General features: G+C 31.1%; 1 protein-coding gene across 1 annotated transcript; it reads right to left on the bottom strand.

The window, feature by feature from the left end:
• Positions 1–8,013: 8,013 nt before the first annotated feature.
• LOC129972467 (speckle-type POZ protein-like) lies at positions 8,014–9,341 on the bottom strand. The gene has a single exon (XM_056086611.1). It carries the CDS (start codon positions 9,140–9,142, stop codon positions 8,162–8,164), a length of 981 nt encoding a protein of 326 aa, XP_055942586.1. The 5' UTR covers positions 9,143–9,341; the 3' UTR covers positions 8,014–8,161.
• Positions 9,342–19,953: the final 10,612 nt, after the last annotated feature.

The raw sequence follows: 19,953 nt of genomic DNA, 5'->3' as shown, positions 1-19,953 counted from the left end.
AATATGTCTATATGATTAGTTTCTCTTTTTTCAAATGAGACCAATATTTTAATTCTTTAAATAAGACAAATTTAAGAACTTAAAATTTAAATTTTTACTAGAAAGAAGCAACTACTTAACCTCAGATTGGGAAAAGATAAAAAAGGTTTCAAAAGTTTCATGAAAAAAGAAAATAGAAAAATATTTGAAATAAACTTTTATGTATGACAGAAATTTTTAAAAACAAATTTTGGTCTTCTTTATCTTAACCTAGCCCTATGACGCTTTGATGCGGAGTGAATAATGGAGTACAGTGACATCATTGCTTTAATATGAAATTTGATCGCAAAAATTTATTTGAAAAATTGATTATTAATACATATTTATTGATCTGTTTTTACAAAATGATCTTTTATGAGAATGGCTATAATAAATAAAATTTTCACTGATACAAAAATACTAAAATTATAGAATTTTCTTCACAAGAAAACAATCAAGAAATAAACTTTAAGCCATAAGATCAATTATATTTGTTAATATTTATCTACACAATTCTTCAATATTCCGTGAGATGTTATACATAAAAACTGAGTATATACAGGGTGGGAAAAAGGTACGTAAAAACTTTAAAAAATTATAAAACCCGGAAAATTAAGCAAAATAAAAAATAGTTTGTAGGTTTAGCATCGATAAATCACGGGATTTTTTTTTCAGATGAGAGAAAAAGTAATTAAAAAACAGCCGATAGGTGGCGTTTTGCACATAAATGAAAGAAAAGACACGAGAATAACAAAAATAATGTTACCAAACCATTTATTATAGCAATATATGTGCCACATATCCACCACTACAGGTGATAACACATTGCAAGCGTGTCACAAATGCAACAACGGCAGAGTGCAACATATCCGGCTGTGTACAAGACAGCTCTAGCGGAATTGCATCTTCCAATTCTGACAGATTGGATGGTAAACACGGGATTTTAAATTTTGCCATAGCCAAAAGTCTGCTGGTGAAAGATCTGGAGACCGAGGAGGCCATGGAAACTTGGCTTCTTCCATATTCCCGGGCAGTGCTAGTCCCTGCAGCCTATTCTGACGATTATGCTTCCATTTTGGCTGCAATGCGCTCCGAACGTGTCTGAACCATCCTCCAGTGATCCGGGTTCCTCAAATCCATGAACAAGCTTTATGAGGTCTGCTACTATGAGGCTCTTTTCCAGTCTTCACATTTTTTTTGAAATGTGAAACAGCTTCACCAACAAAAGCTTTACCTTTCTCACTCAGCATCCTTGTTCACTTACATTGGCAGGCAATGGAGAATTGGTTCTGATCAAGAGCGTAAGTATTTATAATCACCTGTCTCATTTGCATATGTCCAACTAAGTCGTTCGTACCATTGCCATCTGTCGGCTGTTTTTTTTTTTTTTGAAATTTTTTTTCTTATCTTACAAAAACCCCGTGACCAATCAATGTTAAATCTGCAAACCGTTTTTTTTTTATTTTTTGTTATTTTTTCGGTTTTTATGAATTTTTAAAGTATTTACTGATTTTTTGCTCATCCTGTATATGGTTTGTCATAAAAAGCTATATAAAAGCATTAAATGTTTTAATTTTTCTGTTCTTACAAGAGCAAAATGCATATATTTATCATTAGGAGATTTCAAAAGAGGGCAAGGTTTTAGTGTGGAAAAAAGGACCAGCAATTTATTACAACAATGATTGTCTCCACTTTTGACGACAATTTCGAAATCTCTTAAGAAAATGGAATTAATCCGACGCCAGTTCATGTAATTAGATGTATAGTATTTTTTTGGCATTAGAATACAGTTGGAATTGTATGATTAAAAGATATAATATTGATTGAGGATGTACACACAATTTCTAGGGAACGTTCAGTTACTGAATTTTTCAGAATTGGTTTTCGGTTTCAAAGTTTGGTTCTGATTTGAAATTTGATGAGTAATGTAAAAAAAAACTAGAAAAAGAAGTACGTTCAGAGCGTAGATTTAGCATTGTAGGAAAGAATAGGCTTTTGTTATTAGATTTTGTATTAGAAAAATTGCATACCCGTTGTTTTTGCATCACTTAAATATTCTGTTTTGAAGAATTTACATTATTATCCATTTAAAGCTTTCTAATAATAATAATAATTATTATTATTTAATGCATTATACTAATAATAATTATCAATATTTAATGCATTATAATATTTATTGTTATTCGACACATTAATATAATAATAATTGTTATTATTATTATTATTATGTTATTATTATTACGAGTATAATTGTTACATTATTATTATGAAATTCACTTATAAAGATAATCATTGTGTGCCAATACATAAAAACTGAAAAGAATATATTTTAATAAACCAGTTAATTATTAAAAAAAAGATATCTAAATCTTTACTTCATTCTAATTTTTCCCTTTGTAATTATTTTTACGTTATTTTTCTGTTTCAGTAGCAATTGTTTATTTTTACTAATCTATAAATCAATTCCGAAATGAGTAAATCCATAATGGCATTGTGCACACTTGAAGCATCACGCCAATCGAATTTTGAAAATCAGTGTGCATCTTTCATTTGTTATATTGCGATACAAAGCAACCTAACACGACTTTTTTGAGAACAACATCTTTACTTTTGTCATGTGACTGTAGCATCACGTGATCTGATTCTAGTTTGATGATTATTGAAACATTATTTATATAAACATAGGTGATTTTTTTTATTAAGAAAATTATGAAAAAAATCAATTTTTTTCCAATTTATATTGTTAGACTTAGATGTAATTTAGATATTTGTTGATCACAATTATCCAATACAGGCATTGCTTTCTTATCTGAATTATAAAACAGCAAAAGTTGTCTTTTAGATTTGCAGGTACCATGAACTTAAATTGCATAATGATCCATATTTGCATCAATTATTTTTTGCTTTTTAAGAATTAATTTTATATATTAGTTATATAAATAATAAATTTTAAACATTTTTTTTTAACTAGATGTACAAATATTTTGGAACAAAGAGATTTTAATAATTTATTTTAAAAACTATTTCTACTGTGTAATTTTAAATGTAATTTGAAGGACATAATACAGTTTTGGTCATACGTTTACAAATGCATTTTTGGCATTATATGTCTCTTTTCCGTCCATATATCTGTGACAAATGTAACTCTAAAAGATTTTGAGCTAAATGGATGAAATTTGGCATATGGATTTTTAAAACAAATATGTATATTTCTATGACACTCTGAATAAAATCATTTCAGAGGAAGGAAACCTGTCCGAAGAGAAGTTAACACGACAATTACAAAACGAAAGCTAGAAAGATGAAATTCGGCACACAGATTTATAGTATTTAATGAAATCTAACAAATTTTGAGCCAAATATAACAACTGGTTAACCGTCTGTCGATCTCTACTTTCAGAAATATGTAAACGCGATAACTGAAAAATACAATGACTGGAATATACCAAATTTGGTATGAGATTTGGTGATTACAAGTGCAATTTTGTGTCAAATTTTTGTTTTAATAAGTTGGGGGAAATTGCGCCTGAAACACAAATTGAATTTTGAGATATTATTAATCTCATGGCAAGAATCAATCACCAAAAAACTCGCCAAGGATCACACGATCGATTTCAATAATAATGCTAAAATCACACCAAAAAATATTTCATAACTATCCTGCGCCTATGCCATGTAAGAAGTTCCCTAGGATAGGAGAGTATGCGGTAAAGTTTTGGGGGAAACTATTCCCACTTTTTTTTTAAACAATAGAACAGATAAAAATAATGTCTCCTTTAATTTTCCGGACGTGTTGATAACTTTTCGGAATTGCTTCTTGTCTGTATGGATTGTGAGTTGGTGAGTGTTACTGTGCGACTCCTCACATTACACTGTTCCTTTCCTGTGGCAATATATGAGATCTTTTCAGTAAATATTTCTCCACACAGCACAAAAACCTAACAAATATCAAATATTATAATTTTTATGTCTTCTTTAGACGCATGCGTAAAAAGGTTGAAAAATGCTACTCGGACCATAGCAAGTAATTGTCCCGACGGGACAACATGCTGCTGTGTTGCGTACTTTTTTTTCTTATTGCGCATGCACTTGTAAAATTTAGCGTGAAAAAATTGATCACTTATCATAAATTAATTCCGATATTTTTTGTTCTTTCTGATACGAGATTGTATTTTTTTTTTCATTTTATTTGTCATTTCTTTTCTACAGTTTTCAAATTTAGGTATGTTGACCTTTTTTTTATTTTACCATGTTTCTTTATGTAAATATCCATCATTTTAATATGATATGCAGTGAAAAAGAAAAATTCAGGGACGCCAAAACGGCCATTTAGCGCCAAGCCATTATTGTATCAAACGCAAATCAGTCCCTTTCTACGCATGCGCTGATTACTGGCCGAGTGTAAATCCGGCATTATTTCCCTACAGCTGAATTATTTTCACTTCCATTAGGGCATTTCAATTAGATGGGAATCTAAATACTATTTTGTTTACAGTTTTGGTTAACCAATAGTTTGTCTTCAGAATACTTATGTTTTTTAAAGAATATTTATAAGAAATATTGAGAAAGATATGTATTATTGATATCAAACGAAACATGAATAATCTGAAAGACCAGTTGTAGATTTTTGATTAGAAAATTTGTTTATATTGTTATGGCGGTCACTTGATTTCATGACTTTTTATAAAGAAAAATCGTATATAGATATCGTGAAATTGCCAGACATTAAGTACGTGTACTTAAATTGTCTTATATATATTTGATTTCATGACTTTTTTTTTACAGAATATTAGTCACTTCTACATTCTGGTTTATCAAAACTATAGGTTGCATTTGTTTTCAGATAAATCATTTAAATATAACTTTATTCCATGATAACGTGAAATTGCCAGACATTAAATATGTGTTACTTTAATTGCCTTACATATAATCCACTCATTGTGTGCATACTTTCTAATGGTGATAAATCCCATGACATCATGACGCTATTAAAAATAAAAATCCGTGGTTCATCTATTTTCTAAATTTTGCTGTATTGTAACTTCGCCTTTTTATGTCTCATAAGCTACACACATATTAAATAAAATTCTTCTTAAGCTTTGAACCAGGAAGAAAAATTTCACGAGTATAAAAATGTAATAAAACAATGAAAGCAGTTTGAATATCAGCAAAATAATGTAATCCACAGTTCCATTGTTAAAAATTAGGCAATTGTTTTTAAATTACCAAATTCAGAAAAATTTACATAATTATTACATTGATATCATTAAAAAGATTATCTTCAAAATCTTAAAACGTTGTAAAATTCATCTTTATATATAAATATACTTAGAAGTTATTGGGAAAGTGCTCAAATCCTAAAAGATTCGTTCTGAGGCGCACGTTTCCACTTTCCAAAATATATACGCTTTCTAAATTTGATAGGTATAAGTCAGTCTGATTGCATGTCGCCACACACACACACTATTATTCGTAGAGATATACAATTAATTTTCTTTTGTTTATTCTATCAAGAGGAGTAGCTTTTTATTATTTACCAGAACAGACCATTTTACCTGGATTCATTGCTTTATAAGTCTATGTCCAAATTGCAAATAGACATTTTTCTAACCGTGAAGGAAGAAAAGAAATAAAAATTTTTAACACCGGCATTTAGTAGCATGATAAAACTGCAGCTTAATTCGTTTGCCTTTCTTTCGTTATAAAAATTGCTTTCTATCGGTCTATAAAAATGTCAAAAAAAAAGACAAAATAAAGTTTTGATGCACTTTTTACATTAAAGGTGCATTACTGATTGTTCTTTCCGCAATCCCAGAGCAAGAAACTTACAGATCTGAATGATAAAATATTGCTTAAAGTAAAAGTTTAAAAGCAATTATATTTCTTATGATCTCTTAAAAAATAAAGTAACATTTTTTATTTTTATTTTCACAAAATTTTGTTCAACTCAAATTGTTTATTTATATGAGTCTAATTTTGTAAAGCTAAAAGCATAACAGAAGATAAACAATCATGAAAGATTTGATTGGTTTTTGATTTATTGCTATAGAATCTTCCTGCAGCATGTATTATTTTATGCATTTTCTCACAAATTTATTTAACCGCTCTATTCGTTTGCAAAGTTCAACTTTTGTAACACTAAAAAACTTCTCAATAATAATGCATAAATTAAAAAACTCATCGATTAAGAAATGCTAAATGCGAAAGCTATATTTAAACTATAATTATACTTATATTTTTATAACTATATTTAAACACACTGTTTACTTAACTGAGTCATGAATTGAAATTTAGATCACTTTTCGAAGATAGAATACTATTATCTAGCCTTCATGCATAAATCTGGTGACATTGCAATACTCAAAACAAAAATTTCAATTAACTGTAAATCAAATTTATCGAGATAAATACATATATTTCCTATTCTTCATTGCATAAAAATTGTGCAATGTATGAAATTAAGTCCATGAATTAGAAAAATTATTATTATTATAAATTATGCTTTATTGATTTTAACTTTAAATCATTCAATATATTACACTCCATTAATCTTAAAAAATAAAAAAAAAATGAACCGAAAAATGGAACGATTCGAATAGGAAATATAATTAAAACTAACATAAAATGAATTAATTCTTGCTGTTAAAAACTTTTAAATAATATTTTATTATAATTTTTTAAAATCATACAATAATGAAATAATTCAGGTTTTTAAACTAAACATTTTTTGAAAGCCCCCCCCCCAAAAAAAAAAAAATATTTTTTTTTTATAGGAAGTTGCTGAAGAATTAAGAGTACATAAACTGCTATCGATTGGATGCAGAATAATAGTTAAATAGGTTTAGAATATAACATAAAGCAAAAAAAAAAAAAAAAAAAAAAAAAAAAAAGCATTGAAAACTTGTACGATTCAAGGATATTTTTAAACATGTAAAACAGCAGAGAAATTTCCAAACCTTTATTTGGTGTGGAGAGGGGGGTGCCAGCTAAGGTGTCGTCCTCGTCATCTGACCGCGGTTCAAAATTACGAGGTCCGTCCCAAAATAGCCCTTGTGTTGCTTCAAACGGGACGTTAATATAACCTAACCTAACCTAACCATCCAAACCTTTATTTAAAATTCGGTTTTTAGAAATGATAACCGTATAAATTTTTGTTCCAGAAAAGTTGCAATATTAACTAGACAATGAGAAGAATAGCAAGAGAAATATTTTTAAACACATATTCATTTTTATAAATGAGACGCTGCTCTTGTTGAATCAAATAAAACAATAAAAATTGTTAAAAATATGTAAGACTTTTAAGAATGTTTAAGAGCAACTATTCAGACTTATAATTCTGATTTTTAAATGACTTTTCATAAAACCTTTTAATAAAATAATGTCATATTTTTTATGTTGATTAAAGAAGGACCATTATTATCAATTAATTGGGCAGATATCCCTAAATTAAACATTCTGGTCTGACTTCTCACACACGGAAATCCATATAAAACCAGAAACAAGAATTTTAAGGAAAAAATTAAATAATTTTGACAGCAAATTTTAATACAAGATCTACAACCTAAAAAAAAAATCTAAAATATAAGCTAAAACCTTCAAAAACCAATCCAGGATATTTTAGAGGAGTAATGAAAATTGTGTTATTTAGGCACAATGCTACATACATTTTAGTTTCTTTTTCATAGCATTTTACTTACTTTTGGAATCTGCTTACCACCAAACCGATCTGACATAACAATTATTCAAGCAAGAAAAATTTATCTTGGATCTGATGAGAAAAAAGAAATAATTTTAACACCACTATTTTTTCATATAAAGTAAACTAATATGGTATACTTATTCAGAATAAACAAACAAACAAACTAGAATTAATATAATCCGAGAGAAATTGTTGTTTCTATTGTCTTAATTATTAACTGCACAAATTAGATTCTCAGTTTCAGCAATTATTTTATAAACAATCTAATCATGAATTCCTAGTGAAAGTAACACACACACATTAATAATTAACTTTAATAGAAAAAAAAAATCGAAATGCACTTTAACCATCCAAACTTCGCTTCTTCGGTATATAAATTTTTAAAAAATACATGTGCTATGGATATTTAAGATAGGTAGGGATGTTTTCTATAATCTTCAGTTTTTATCCTAATAGGTTTTTGTTCATAGAATGTATTAAGGATATCAAAACATCGTTAACTAAACCGGGCCTTTCTTTTTGAAGGGATTTCCATTCTTCTGTTGTTTCTATAAGAGCAAACTTGGCATGGTGTTTGCAGATATAATCCGTTGCAAAAGTTTTCAGGTCATCGGAGTGCAAGTCACCCAGGACAAGAACTTTCAACACATTTTGATGGGACGCAGTATCCTTTAGGACATCACAACAGATTCTTTTGAGATCTTGAAGCTGATATTTGTCAGCAGCGAACAATAGGTCAGCAGCCGACGAAGCTGTCAAGTTGCCATATTTCCCAGTGTACATGTAAACCAGCATGGCTTGTAGAACAGACGCTTCTATGTCGGTGAAATTCACTTCATTTTTGTGACTTTCCTTCATTGGGTTCGAAAACATTGCTGCGAAGACGGGAGATCGCGCAGACAGGATGTTTTTATGCGCTGCAATGGAGGCACCACCGCATTTCAAGATCACATCTGAGAAGCAAGATGTCTCTGGATCCAATAATCGCTTGAAATCATTCGATAATTCTTCCAGAGATTTCAACTGGAATCGTTTATCGGATTCCCCATTTGCATACTTCTTACCATTATCTTTGATATGCACATGACCACACAGCCGACATTCTGTGTTTTTAGATAAATAATGATTGGGAATGGAACCTATCTTTCTAAATGAATATCCAGGTCTGATAAATTCGGTGAAATTCTTTTCCCAAACCTGACGGCCATTGATCGTAAATTTCAGCTCCCCGGAAATGAAAAGTCCATCATTTTTATTTTTTCGATGAATTTCAATGGAATCAATTATTTCTGGTTCATAAGGGGTACCACGGACTAAAAAACATATAATAGACCATTCATGATCCAACATCAGTTCAAAATTCGCATAGCAACTATTAACATCAGAAACATAAAGCCGTTGTTCCCAGTCAACCGAAAAATACATTTCGCAAAATTTACTAAAAAGTAAAAGCTTGATCACTAGCCACTGAATTAAGCGATATAGAATAAATCAGAGCAGAAATATCGTTGTTTTATGTTCCGTTATTCTAAGCGAACTAGTTAATCAAATCTCTACCGAAACAACACAAGGAAGCAACCATCAGCAGTTTATTAACACGAGCGAAATCTGAAGAGGCTGACAATCAGATGTAATGGCGTAAGATTTTACGAACTGAAACTTTCCTCGGCGAGAGAAGAAAAGTTTCAGTTCGTGATTAAAAAACTTGGCGAGCTAGCTGGTTGGCGATATAAGTTAAAAGCCGGTAACTAAAATATTGGACACGTACTTACCCGGTCAGAACCTTTCAAATAGTCCATTTGTTTTGTGATATAACATTAAGATGAAGAGCCGCCCATTTGACGTCATCATTCGTTTCCTTGAGTCTTATCTTACTATTTTCAAGTCACCTTGGTCTAAACAACGTCCGAATATGAATAATTCCTGTTGGCGCCTGTAGAAGATATTCAATTTGGATATGAAATTAAAACAGAGGTTATAAGGTTTGGCGAGTGAGCACTTTCACGGCGATTAAATTTTTTATTTATTTATTTTTCTTTTATTTTGCAATTAAACAATTTTACTTTTCACTTTATTACAAGCCTGAAATTAGAAGTGTTCCTTAAACAATGAATCGAATTGTTTTGTTTTGCCTACAAAATAAGATTTTTATACTCTTTCAGAAATTAATCTCGTAATTTTTTTTAAATTTAAAGTATAATATTTTCATTTATTGAAAGTAATAAAAAATGTTTAGTACAAAATTTGAATAAATGGATGTTTTTATTTTATTGAAGCTTGAAATATAAATTGTTGCAATAGTTCTACGAACTATTTACGTTATTATTTCGTACATTCTTCTTTAGATACATACCATTTACATTATTATTATATAGAGTTATATTATTATATTTTAAATCTTTTTACTATATTTAACTACTTTTCAAATAAAAGCGAAAATGTGTGTGTCTGTTTATTGATGCTCCATAGCATAAATATGGTTTGGAGGGCGGGAATGTGTAAAAAGGAACAATCTAAGAATTTTATACAATTTGCCCTTTGCACTCGAATGTCTTCTCTCAGCCTCTATTCAAAACGATGCATCATCTTGACATTTTATTTATTTAATTTTTAAAATTTTAATTGCTAAAAATACCAGCAGAATGTTTAAAAAGTTGTAGTTACATTTTTCAGGGAAACTCAACTTAAAATGCATGTATTTATTTTTTGGTGTAATAAATAGGTCCATGAATTAAGTTATAATTATGCTTCTAATTATCTTTCCGAGTGCAAAGGTTTAAAAATAAAGCTAAATTTTGACTTATATCTGCTGAAAATATTTTTGTACAATTATACATTTTGCTTCATTTGTCAAACATATCTACATATCTTTTTAATTATAAAAAATAAAATATGATATTCCTTTCTGTTCATTTTAACTAATTTTTAAATCTTAGTTTTTTTTTCAAAAATGTTTTCATCATTTTAAGACAACTACTTTCATCGATTTTTCTTCTTTGAAAATACGAGATAAAATTGTTCAAAATTTTGATAAGATAATGTTCATAGTTTGAACTATTATTATGTGTGTCATACGAAACGGATGGCAGGTAAGCTTGCAAAGCACTTAACGGAGTAGAATGTTATACTTAGAGCTACCAAATCTGACTGGTAGTTAGTTTCATCTTGGATTCTAAGGAAAAGTGTCTCGAGATTTAATTTGATATTTTTAAAAGGAGTATTTAAATTAATTAAAAATAAGACAAAATGTCAACTTTTTTCTTTAATGAATACAGCTCTCAAACAAGCATTTTTACAACACTTTGTAATTAAAGAAATTAGTTTCTTAGTGTCATCTTTTTAAATACAACTCAATCTTTTCTCTCTAATCTTATTATTTTTCCAAAAAATATTAATTGCTTCTTATATATATACACATACACACAATAAACACATATTTTTTAAAGCAGTTTCTTGGCCAAGGAGAGAGTCGAAAATTTTAAACTTTATTCCATTCCGAGAGGCACAATATTTACAAGAAGCGATGACAAGACTGCAGTCCGTTCACAAGCAATACAAGAGAAAAAGAGAGCGAAATATTTCCCCCCCCCCCGGTGATTTAATACTATGACATTCTGATAGAGATTTCTTTACACGTGTCAATTTAGGTAGGGAAATTTAAGCATCTTTAAAAAAAATTTGCAAAGCATGACAGATTTTTATCCCTTCACTCGGAGTGTGGGACTGGCCGATTTCAGCAGTTTTACAGAACTCGTGTAACATGAATTAAACAAAAAAAAGGTGGAATTGGATCAGGAAATAAGATAACATTTTAGAATTAAAATAATAGGGGTTAAATTATGACAAAAATTAGGAAATTACTTAGGATTTAATTTAAATTTAAAGATCGCATTACATTTTTTTGGTATTTTTAAAAGAAGTTTTTAAATTAATCTAAAATAAGACAACATTTCAGCTTTTTTTCTTGGATGAATGCAGCTCACAATTTTTTTCTTTCTGTTCAATTATTTGTTTTTGAAAAAAATAAATAAATGCATCTTACCCATATACATATATGTGTGCGTTTGTAATGTCTACAACTGTGTATGTCTACAACTCGGTATGTAAAAATCTTAAAAAAAAACGAATTATGAATGAAGCAAAATAAATTAAGAAAATAAACGAATGAAAATAATAAAAGTGACATCAGAAAGTGGAAATGTTTTAGGTCCGATCTTTTACCTTTATATCACTTTTAAAACTACTTTTACGCTCTTAAATTCGCATTTAATATCACTGCGGGGGCGAATATAAAAGTGCATATTATTAACACACACACACACACACACACACACACACATACACACACACGATAATTCGACTAGAATTTAAGGATTCACAACTTGCTACTCATTTCTCAAAAATACTTTCTTTTTTTCATCATGAAAACTTTTCGTTCATTGAAAGAAGATAAAAAATAACTTATAAAAGAACATTATTCCAACAATTACACGATAATTCGACTAGAATTTAAGGATTCACAACTTGCTACTCATTTCTCAAAAATATTTTCTTTTTTTCATCATGAAAACTTTTCGTTCATTGAAAGAAGATAAAAAATAACTTATAAAAGAACATTATTCCAACTCTTTTCAGATACTATTTTGTCAAGACGGTGGGTTTAAGGGAAAAAAAAAAGTTTTTTTTTTTTTCATTTTTTAGCATATGAATTTTGAAAATAGTTCATCAAAATAAACGATATTTCTATTTAGCTACTAATATAATAAGCTAATTTTAAGAAGATAGCATTCATAATTATTATACATGATGAATGTTATTTATGATGAAAGTTTTATCCTTTTCTCTTCAAGTCTCTGAATTTGATAATTTACTTTCCTGTTAAGACTTTCTAGTTTTTTTTTTATTTTATCCCTTATATATGCAAATATTAAATTATTTCATTTTCAATTATTTCTAAAAATGTACAGAAATCCAACATACAATTTTTGACAATCCATGTTTGTAGTCATGTCTTAACTTTATTTCTATAGGTGGTGATTACGTGTCCAACATACACTGAGTAACAAATCTTTCTTATTTCGTTTCCTCCATTTTTACGCTTCATTAAGATAAGAGAAATAAAAAAAAAAGGATTCAAAAAGGAAATTTTCAATGCCATGCAGAAGGTACAAAAATAGTAATTTTGATGCTTAAATACATTTTAATAAATGGAGTTTTAAATTTCAGTTTAATTAAACTTAATAATAACTTCTTGTTTAGTTTGTTTATCATAGAGAAACGGAATAAACAGAAAGTATTTTAAAATGTTTGCGAACATAATTGCCAACAATAATAATTAAATCATGCCTGCAGCAATTAAATACAATTTATTGTAAATTTATTATGTAAGAAAGAATGAAGTCTATACTTCTTAAAATTTAAGGAGATTTCTTTTTACGAATTATTAAATAATTTTTACAAAGAACATGCTACGCAGGCTTTTATATGAAATGTTTTAGAAATATCGAATAACAATTATACCGCGAGAAATAAAATCATACCAACAAGAGATTTGTGTTCCGATCAAAGCGTCATTTTTAGCTTCGATTAACATTTTAAATAAATGCTTTATTTCATTACCATGTGCAAGCATTCGGTTTTGTATGACAAATCAATTGTTATCAAGTGCATAAAATGCTTATCTGAGTTTATGTATTAAAAATGCATTACTTTATTCACATTGAATGAAATAAAAAAAAAAAAATTGAATGCAGAATGGAAATTTAGCTTTGTTATGCTGTCATTGACCTCAGTCATGATTAACATTTATATCACCATTTCCAATTGAAAATAAAATCCTTAAAGTACAATTAGGGAATTATATAATATAAGTACATAGTGTATGGTCCTTTTATTAAAAAAAACGAGATTAACGAGACACATATTTTTCTTGAACCGGCTTTATCAGCTATTGGCGATTAACAAATATGGGTTTCATGCTTGTACTTTAAAGACATCCTACATTTGTTGACTCAAACATTTTTTCCGCAAGTAGCCATATCTACTTCCCCTATGTCCACTACTGCTGGAATACAACCTGTTCCATATGACTGTCTCTTTCCTTTCCTTTCTTATGTTTTCCTCCTTTCAGTTATTATTGGAATAAAAGTATCGGCCAAAAATTCTCGTGTATATCTGTCTTTAAAACACGCCCTTTCGGGATCAGCGCGTATAGAACGATGCGCTTTCACGCAACCGAATGTTCTGAAGTGGAGCGCACCACGGCCCCACGCAATTTACGCAGTTAAGAATAATTTTACAAAAAAGAAAAAAAAAAAAATGAAATTATTATTTTAATATAATGGCTTCTCTTTTACAAGTAACATTTGTAATAAACTATTACTTAATATGCATTAATATAAAGATTATAACATTAATAGAAATGAATGAAATAAGCAAAACACTCAGTTTTTAACTATTCCCACGGAAACAAAGTTATAAATATAATAATTCTATAATAGTTCATTCCAATCCCAAGCAACTGTCTTCTGAACGCACTTTCCTTCAGTCCCCCAATGAAAAGATCCCAAAGCAATCAACAAGAACGCCGGAATCCCGTTTAATCACACGTGCACTTTCAAAGAGCCGCTTGTTTATACTAATAAATCTATCAAATCTAGAAACGCAGATATGCAGAAACCAATGCTTCATATACAGAAACCAATGCTTGCCTGCATATGAAAGTCAAATGCCATACAATTAGACTGTTAAATATTTCACACGTTTCGTAATGAGAAGGCAAAATAAAACTGGTCAAAAACATACAAACTACTATGTAGCGATCCCTAAACTGCAAACAACATATCTATTACCCCCCCACCCCACATAAACCACTAAGCATTCCCTCCTTTCCCCACTTAGTCAAAATATAAACAAAAACCCAAAGCGATATTAATCATGGCCCTTTAAATGCCCATTCCTCCCGAAAGAGCCGAATACGTGCAATTGCTTACATGTTTAAATATCCCGAATCGAATCAAATAAAAAAAGAAGTGAGGACCGAAAGCATATATTGAAGGCCAACACTGTGAGAAATACTTCAAAGTTATAAAGAACTTCAAAGGCCATCTAGCGTTGTTTAAAAAATTAAATAAAGCGGTCCAAATAGAAATCGCACCGACGTGATCGTGGGTCCATAGAGAAGGAAAGGCTCGTCTACCACCAGGGGACCGTGTTAGAGGAATATAATATTACACTATCGCGAATGACAAGAACTGAGCTTGTTGTATGATCCTTCACTTAACAGCCGAAAACTGAAACCCGGCTGAAAGACAAGAAGATCAAAGAATGAAACAATGCTTGCTTAACAAATGAAAATAAAACTTTTGCTATGAAATAAAAAAAAATAAAACATGGATTATTGGTGATTGGAAAAGGTTTTATTGGTTTATTTGTGTATTTATTTGGTTTATTATTTGGTATTTATTGGTTTATTTGCGTATTTGTGTATTTTATTGTATTTAAAGGTTTATTTGTGCTGGATTAAAATGTAAATATTGATAGACTGAAGCTCATTTGAATCGTTAAAATCGGAGCATTTTCATCAAACTGTAAAACAGTATCTGGAATGGATATTTCGAGGTGCTTGTCATTGAAGCGGTGCTGGACGAGTAGTTCTTGTTCAGTTTGGGATGCAAGAAACTTTAAGAAGCAGAAATCGTTCAATTCTAACTAACTTTTGGCGGGCATGATTTAATTCCATATCACACTTAAAAATACTTACATAATTTCATGCTGGGAAACAAAACTGATTTGCTTTGCTCATCTTGAAATTCATGGTATAATACAACGAACTGAAAATTTATGGAATATTTTATAGAAAAGTTTAAGCAAAATAAATTGTATAGTAAAAAACGCGTAATAAATGCCATAAAGACTGGATTTCAAATGATGAAATAAAACATTTGTAAAGTGAGTTTACAATAGAAAATTTCGACGAATTTTTCTTTTTTTCCTATTTTAAGAAACATTCGAATTATATATATTTCATATAATGTTACAAAACGATGTCAATTTTTAAGGCACAGAGACTGTTTTGGAAAACCTCAGCATTTGCTGATATAATCACGCTGCTTCTCAATAACACGCATTGCTTATTCAATCAAAGGTTGTCTCTGATAAATCTCGACGCGGAAGAGTTGCATGATCTGTTTTAACGTTTGTGGCTTCTTTGATGATTTTTGGAAGATCCTGCAGTATATCGAGGCTGTTCATTTATTGGAAAAAGTCATTGTTGATAAAATTATGCCTGTTGATGATGACCTAAAGCATATGATGATTTCCACTGACGAGTGCAAAATGCCGAATTAGGTCATTTCTCAACCGATTTTCAAACAACAATAACTTGTAAGTTATTAGTTATAAAGTGCATTCTTCGACGAGAGGACTACAAGGTGATCAGAATTAAAACGCCCCTACTCTGAGCTCTGAATACAGCAAACTACTCATTGTAAAGGCCCCAAAATTGTTGAACATATTAGTCAAGACAAGGGGAGACGGATTATTCGAAAAAAAAAAAAAAGGCACCAAAGGCACCGATAGATGGCTCTGTGAAAGAGAAAATTATGCTGAGAAGACTCAAAATACACATTTGTAACACATTCTATTCGAACGCATGAAATATTCAGTCACAAGGACCTTATCTATCCAAGAGAAACTGCTCAATAGGGTTCCCTTCTGCCAGATGTAAAATCTGCATTCTGTTTACCGCTTGTTTAACTGTAGATCGCAATGGGTCGATTGAGATGCTTCTCACATGCAGCGTGATACTGTTTTTCAAATCTGCCAAGGTACCGGATGTCCTCAATAAACAAGATTTTTTAAGTATCCCCAAAGCCAAGAATCACAGGGATTGCAATGTGTAGAACGAGATGGTTAGGTTGCCGGAAGCTCACGACACATTACTCTATAATTAGTAAAATGTTGCCGAAGAAACTATTGTACACAGAGTCCAGTATATGGAGGCTCTTCATCTTGCATAAAGGTAATTGAATCATAGGTAATTGACATTGGCGCTATTGAATTTGAGGTGCAACTAAACTTTCGAGCATGTTTTGATACCTCCTTGTTCTTTTCGTAAATTCTCAAGTCTTACGAAACTCTCGACGTGCAGCTGCAACATTTCTTTTGTTTTTATAAAACAACTTCACAAGCAAAGCTCGAAGCCATCGCTGATGACATTTTTCAAGCTTTATTCCCTTTATGCTTAGAATAGTAACAGCAAACAAAGGATGTATGCAAATTTTTGTGTTTACAGTGAGAAATGGCAGTTACAAGGACCGTTTCAATCTCTTCACTTTTTTATCTTCTTTTTTTCATATTAGCAATAGAAACTAGAAAGGGAAAATTCCATGCCGCATGTTTTTTCCTGATTATTTGTGTCTTTTTAGAATGTTTTCTGTTGAACAGCGAAATCTATCAGTGTTTCTGGAATTAATTTAATCCGTTTCCCCATGTCTTGAATAGTATGTTCAACAATTTTGGAGCCTATAGAATGAGTAGTTCACTGCACAGAGAGATCAGAGTAGGGAGGTTTTAATTTTGATCACCTTGTATATCACGAGTAAGAGGATGAGAAGCTGCAATGTAAGTGAGTAGATTTTCTGTTCTCCTGAGTAATGATGGTATATGGATGAATTAGCTGCAATGATGCGTCGCATCTCCGGCAGAAGATCTAGCCATGAGCTTTGAACTCCTCTCTCACTTTCCTTATTTATGTCGTGGCAATTTTCAGATCATTCTAAATGTTTAGACAAAGAGAAGATAGCTCTTGTGTGGTTACTTCTATACTCAATGTTTCCTTCCTCCTCGTGTTTTTTGTCATCTTTATCATCGTGGCGCAATGGCCTGGTGATCAGGTCTCGGCTGCGGAACCTGGGGATATCAGGTTCCTTCGAAGAACCGTCGTGTAATCGGGGCTGGTGCAAGCTAAATCCGTCGGGTCAAACGTCCTCCCATTGGTGAGCTGTGGAAGTTTGTAGAGAGGTGCCAGCTCAAGTGTCGTCCTTATCATCTGATTTATGAGGTCATCAAAATTATGAGGCCCATCTCAAAATAGCCCTAGCGTTGCTTTAAAACAGGACGTTAATACAACTAAACTGAACTAATTTTCGTCATCATCTACAACTTTATCAAAAAAGTGAATCGGTCCTTTGCTTTACCGTAATTATTAATATGGTATTAATTAGTATAATTAATATATCTTTGACTTTATCTAACTAAAAAAAACCAAAGGATATAAATTAATTTTGAAATTATCTCAAATTTCCGATTGAAACTGATGTACGAAAGAAGTAAAAAGAAAATTTTCTACCAATTTATTAAAATGTATGTTTGGTATAAATTCTAGATTTCTCTGGCATATATTATTCTGTAGTCCACAACTCGTTCGTTGAGTGCAGCCTTATAAAATTCGGTTTTCTCTTTCTTCGGATTTATTTTGGGAATGAACCTACCTTCTCTCAGTAAGAGGATTAGAATGGGGAAATATGTGGGGTAGGCTCCAAACTTTCATTCTGGCAACAACCTTCTTTTCAAAAGTAAATGGTTTATACTTTCAGTAACGAATTTATTCCAGGAACATTTTTCAGATTCTTACTGAGACATTAATTCTTTATTTCCAATACTGACATCGTATTATCCCTTTAGATGGTTTACGACATGAGGTTCACTTCGTTTTATAGCGACATGTTTCCAGTTGAAAGATAAAAAGGATTAAATCGTTGGTTATTCTATTCTGGATTTGCAGAAAAATGTGGTTTGTGATTCTTAAGCAGATATTGAGGGGGAAAAAATCACACAAATGCTTACGTAAAATATGTTTATTGCCACATATTTGCTTTTCGGTCATAATTTACTGGATCCTTTTAAAGTCGGTGTTGTAAACAAAATTGAAATTTATTTTAAAACTTCGATAAATTTAGCTGTAATGATAAGCGTCTTTCGATATATGACAGTTCAGTTATGCATTATCATTCATTCAGTTATGCATTATGTTCATTCAGTTATGCATTATCTTCGTTATTAGTTATTTATCTAACTCTTTTGCTCCGTTAAGAAAGTTGGGGAATTTATTGTTTTCTATCTCAGAGGCCACGAATTTCTTTGCGCCTCCCTCTACTCTCTTCTAAGCTGCATGATGAGTATTGGCGCGGTCACACCATGGTATCTTGGCGAGATTTCTCCGTGTGCCTTCCGTATCCGAAAGCAGACAAAAAAAATCCGAATGACTTGAAATTCATGAATAGATGTTAACTTCAATTGAGTCCTAAGGGTTAACACTTCTTACGTTACAACCTTCCCGTCGGAGGCAAGTCCCATAATCGTCAGGTGGTAATCATCATACGCTGTTTCTGTACCTACCAGAGAGGCGAGAACCGAACACCATTCCAGAAGCCTCTCATCCCATGTCTGAGGTGGCTTCAGAGGGTTGCTTGACGAAATGCTCTCTGTATTCGAGAGGTATAACAAAGAAAATCCCGGCAGTTTATAATAAAGAATGGGCAGTTTAGTTTAGTTACATTAACGTCCCGTTAAAAATAAAAAACAGACAAGGGCTATTTTGGGACAGACATGGAAACTTTGAATCGTGGTCAGATGACGAGGACGACACCTGATCTGGCATTCCTTCTCCAAACTTTCACACCAAACCACTGGGAGGACGTTTGGCCTCGACTTATTTAATATGCACCAAACCGGCTTACACGACGGTTCTTCGGTGTAATCAGGTTACGAACCTGAAAATCCTCCGGTTCCGAAGCCATGACCTTACCATCAGGCCACCACGGCCCGAATGGGTAGTTAAATCTTTAATTGAAAATGGAATGGATGCTTGCTAGTAATCGAACATGAATCGTGAAATTGTCTTCAAAATACAATAAAAGGTTGAAGGTATTCTCAAAGAAAAGTCATAACTACAAATATATTTGGCAGAAAAGACAATGGTTTGAGGTTAACTTTTACAGAGTAAACGCCACCTAAACTCATCTAAGGTGAAGCATCCATTGGGTTGTGTGATGTATATGCTTTGAGAAGAGATTCCAGGTCAGGTTCCGGCCTCTTTAACTAAGCATGTATCAAAATGAAGAGGTCTTTCTCATAGTTGGTATCGCGTATCATCAGTAAATAAAAATTAATACAATAAAACAAAATTTTGATGATACACACACACACACATCGGTTTTCACAATAAAATGTTA

Source organism: Argiope bruennichi, chromosome 6 (assembly GCF_947563725.1).
Source record: "Argiope bruennichi chromosome 6, qqArgBrue1.1, whole genome shotgun sequence".
Classification (NCBI taxonomy): domain Eukaryota; kingdom Metazoa; phylum Arthropoda; class Arachnida; order Araneae; family Araneidae; genus Argiope; species Argiope bruennichi.
The sequence above is the reverse complement of the archived record's forward strand: the minus strand, read 5'-3'. Positions and strand labels throughout refer to the sequence as shown.

What these genes read in the sequence shown, in the direction of transcription:
- LOC129972467 (XM_056086611.1), bottom strand. Translation starts at nt 9,142, where the DNA reads ATGTATTTTTCGGTTGACTGGGAACAACGGCTTTATGTTTCTGATGTT.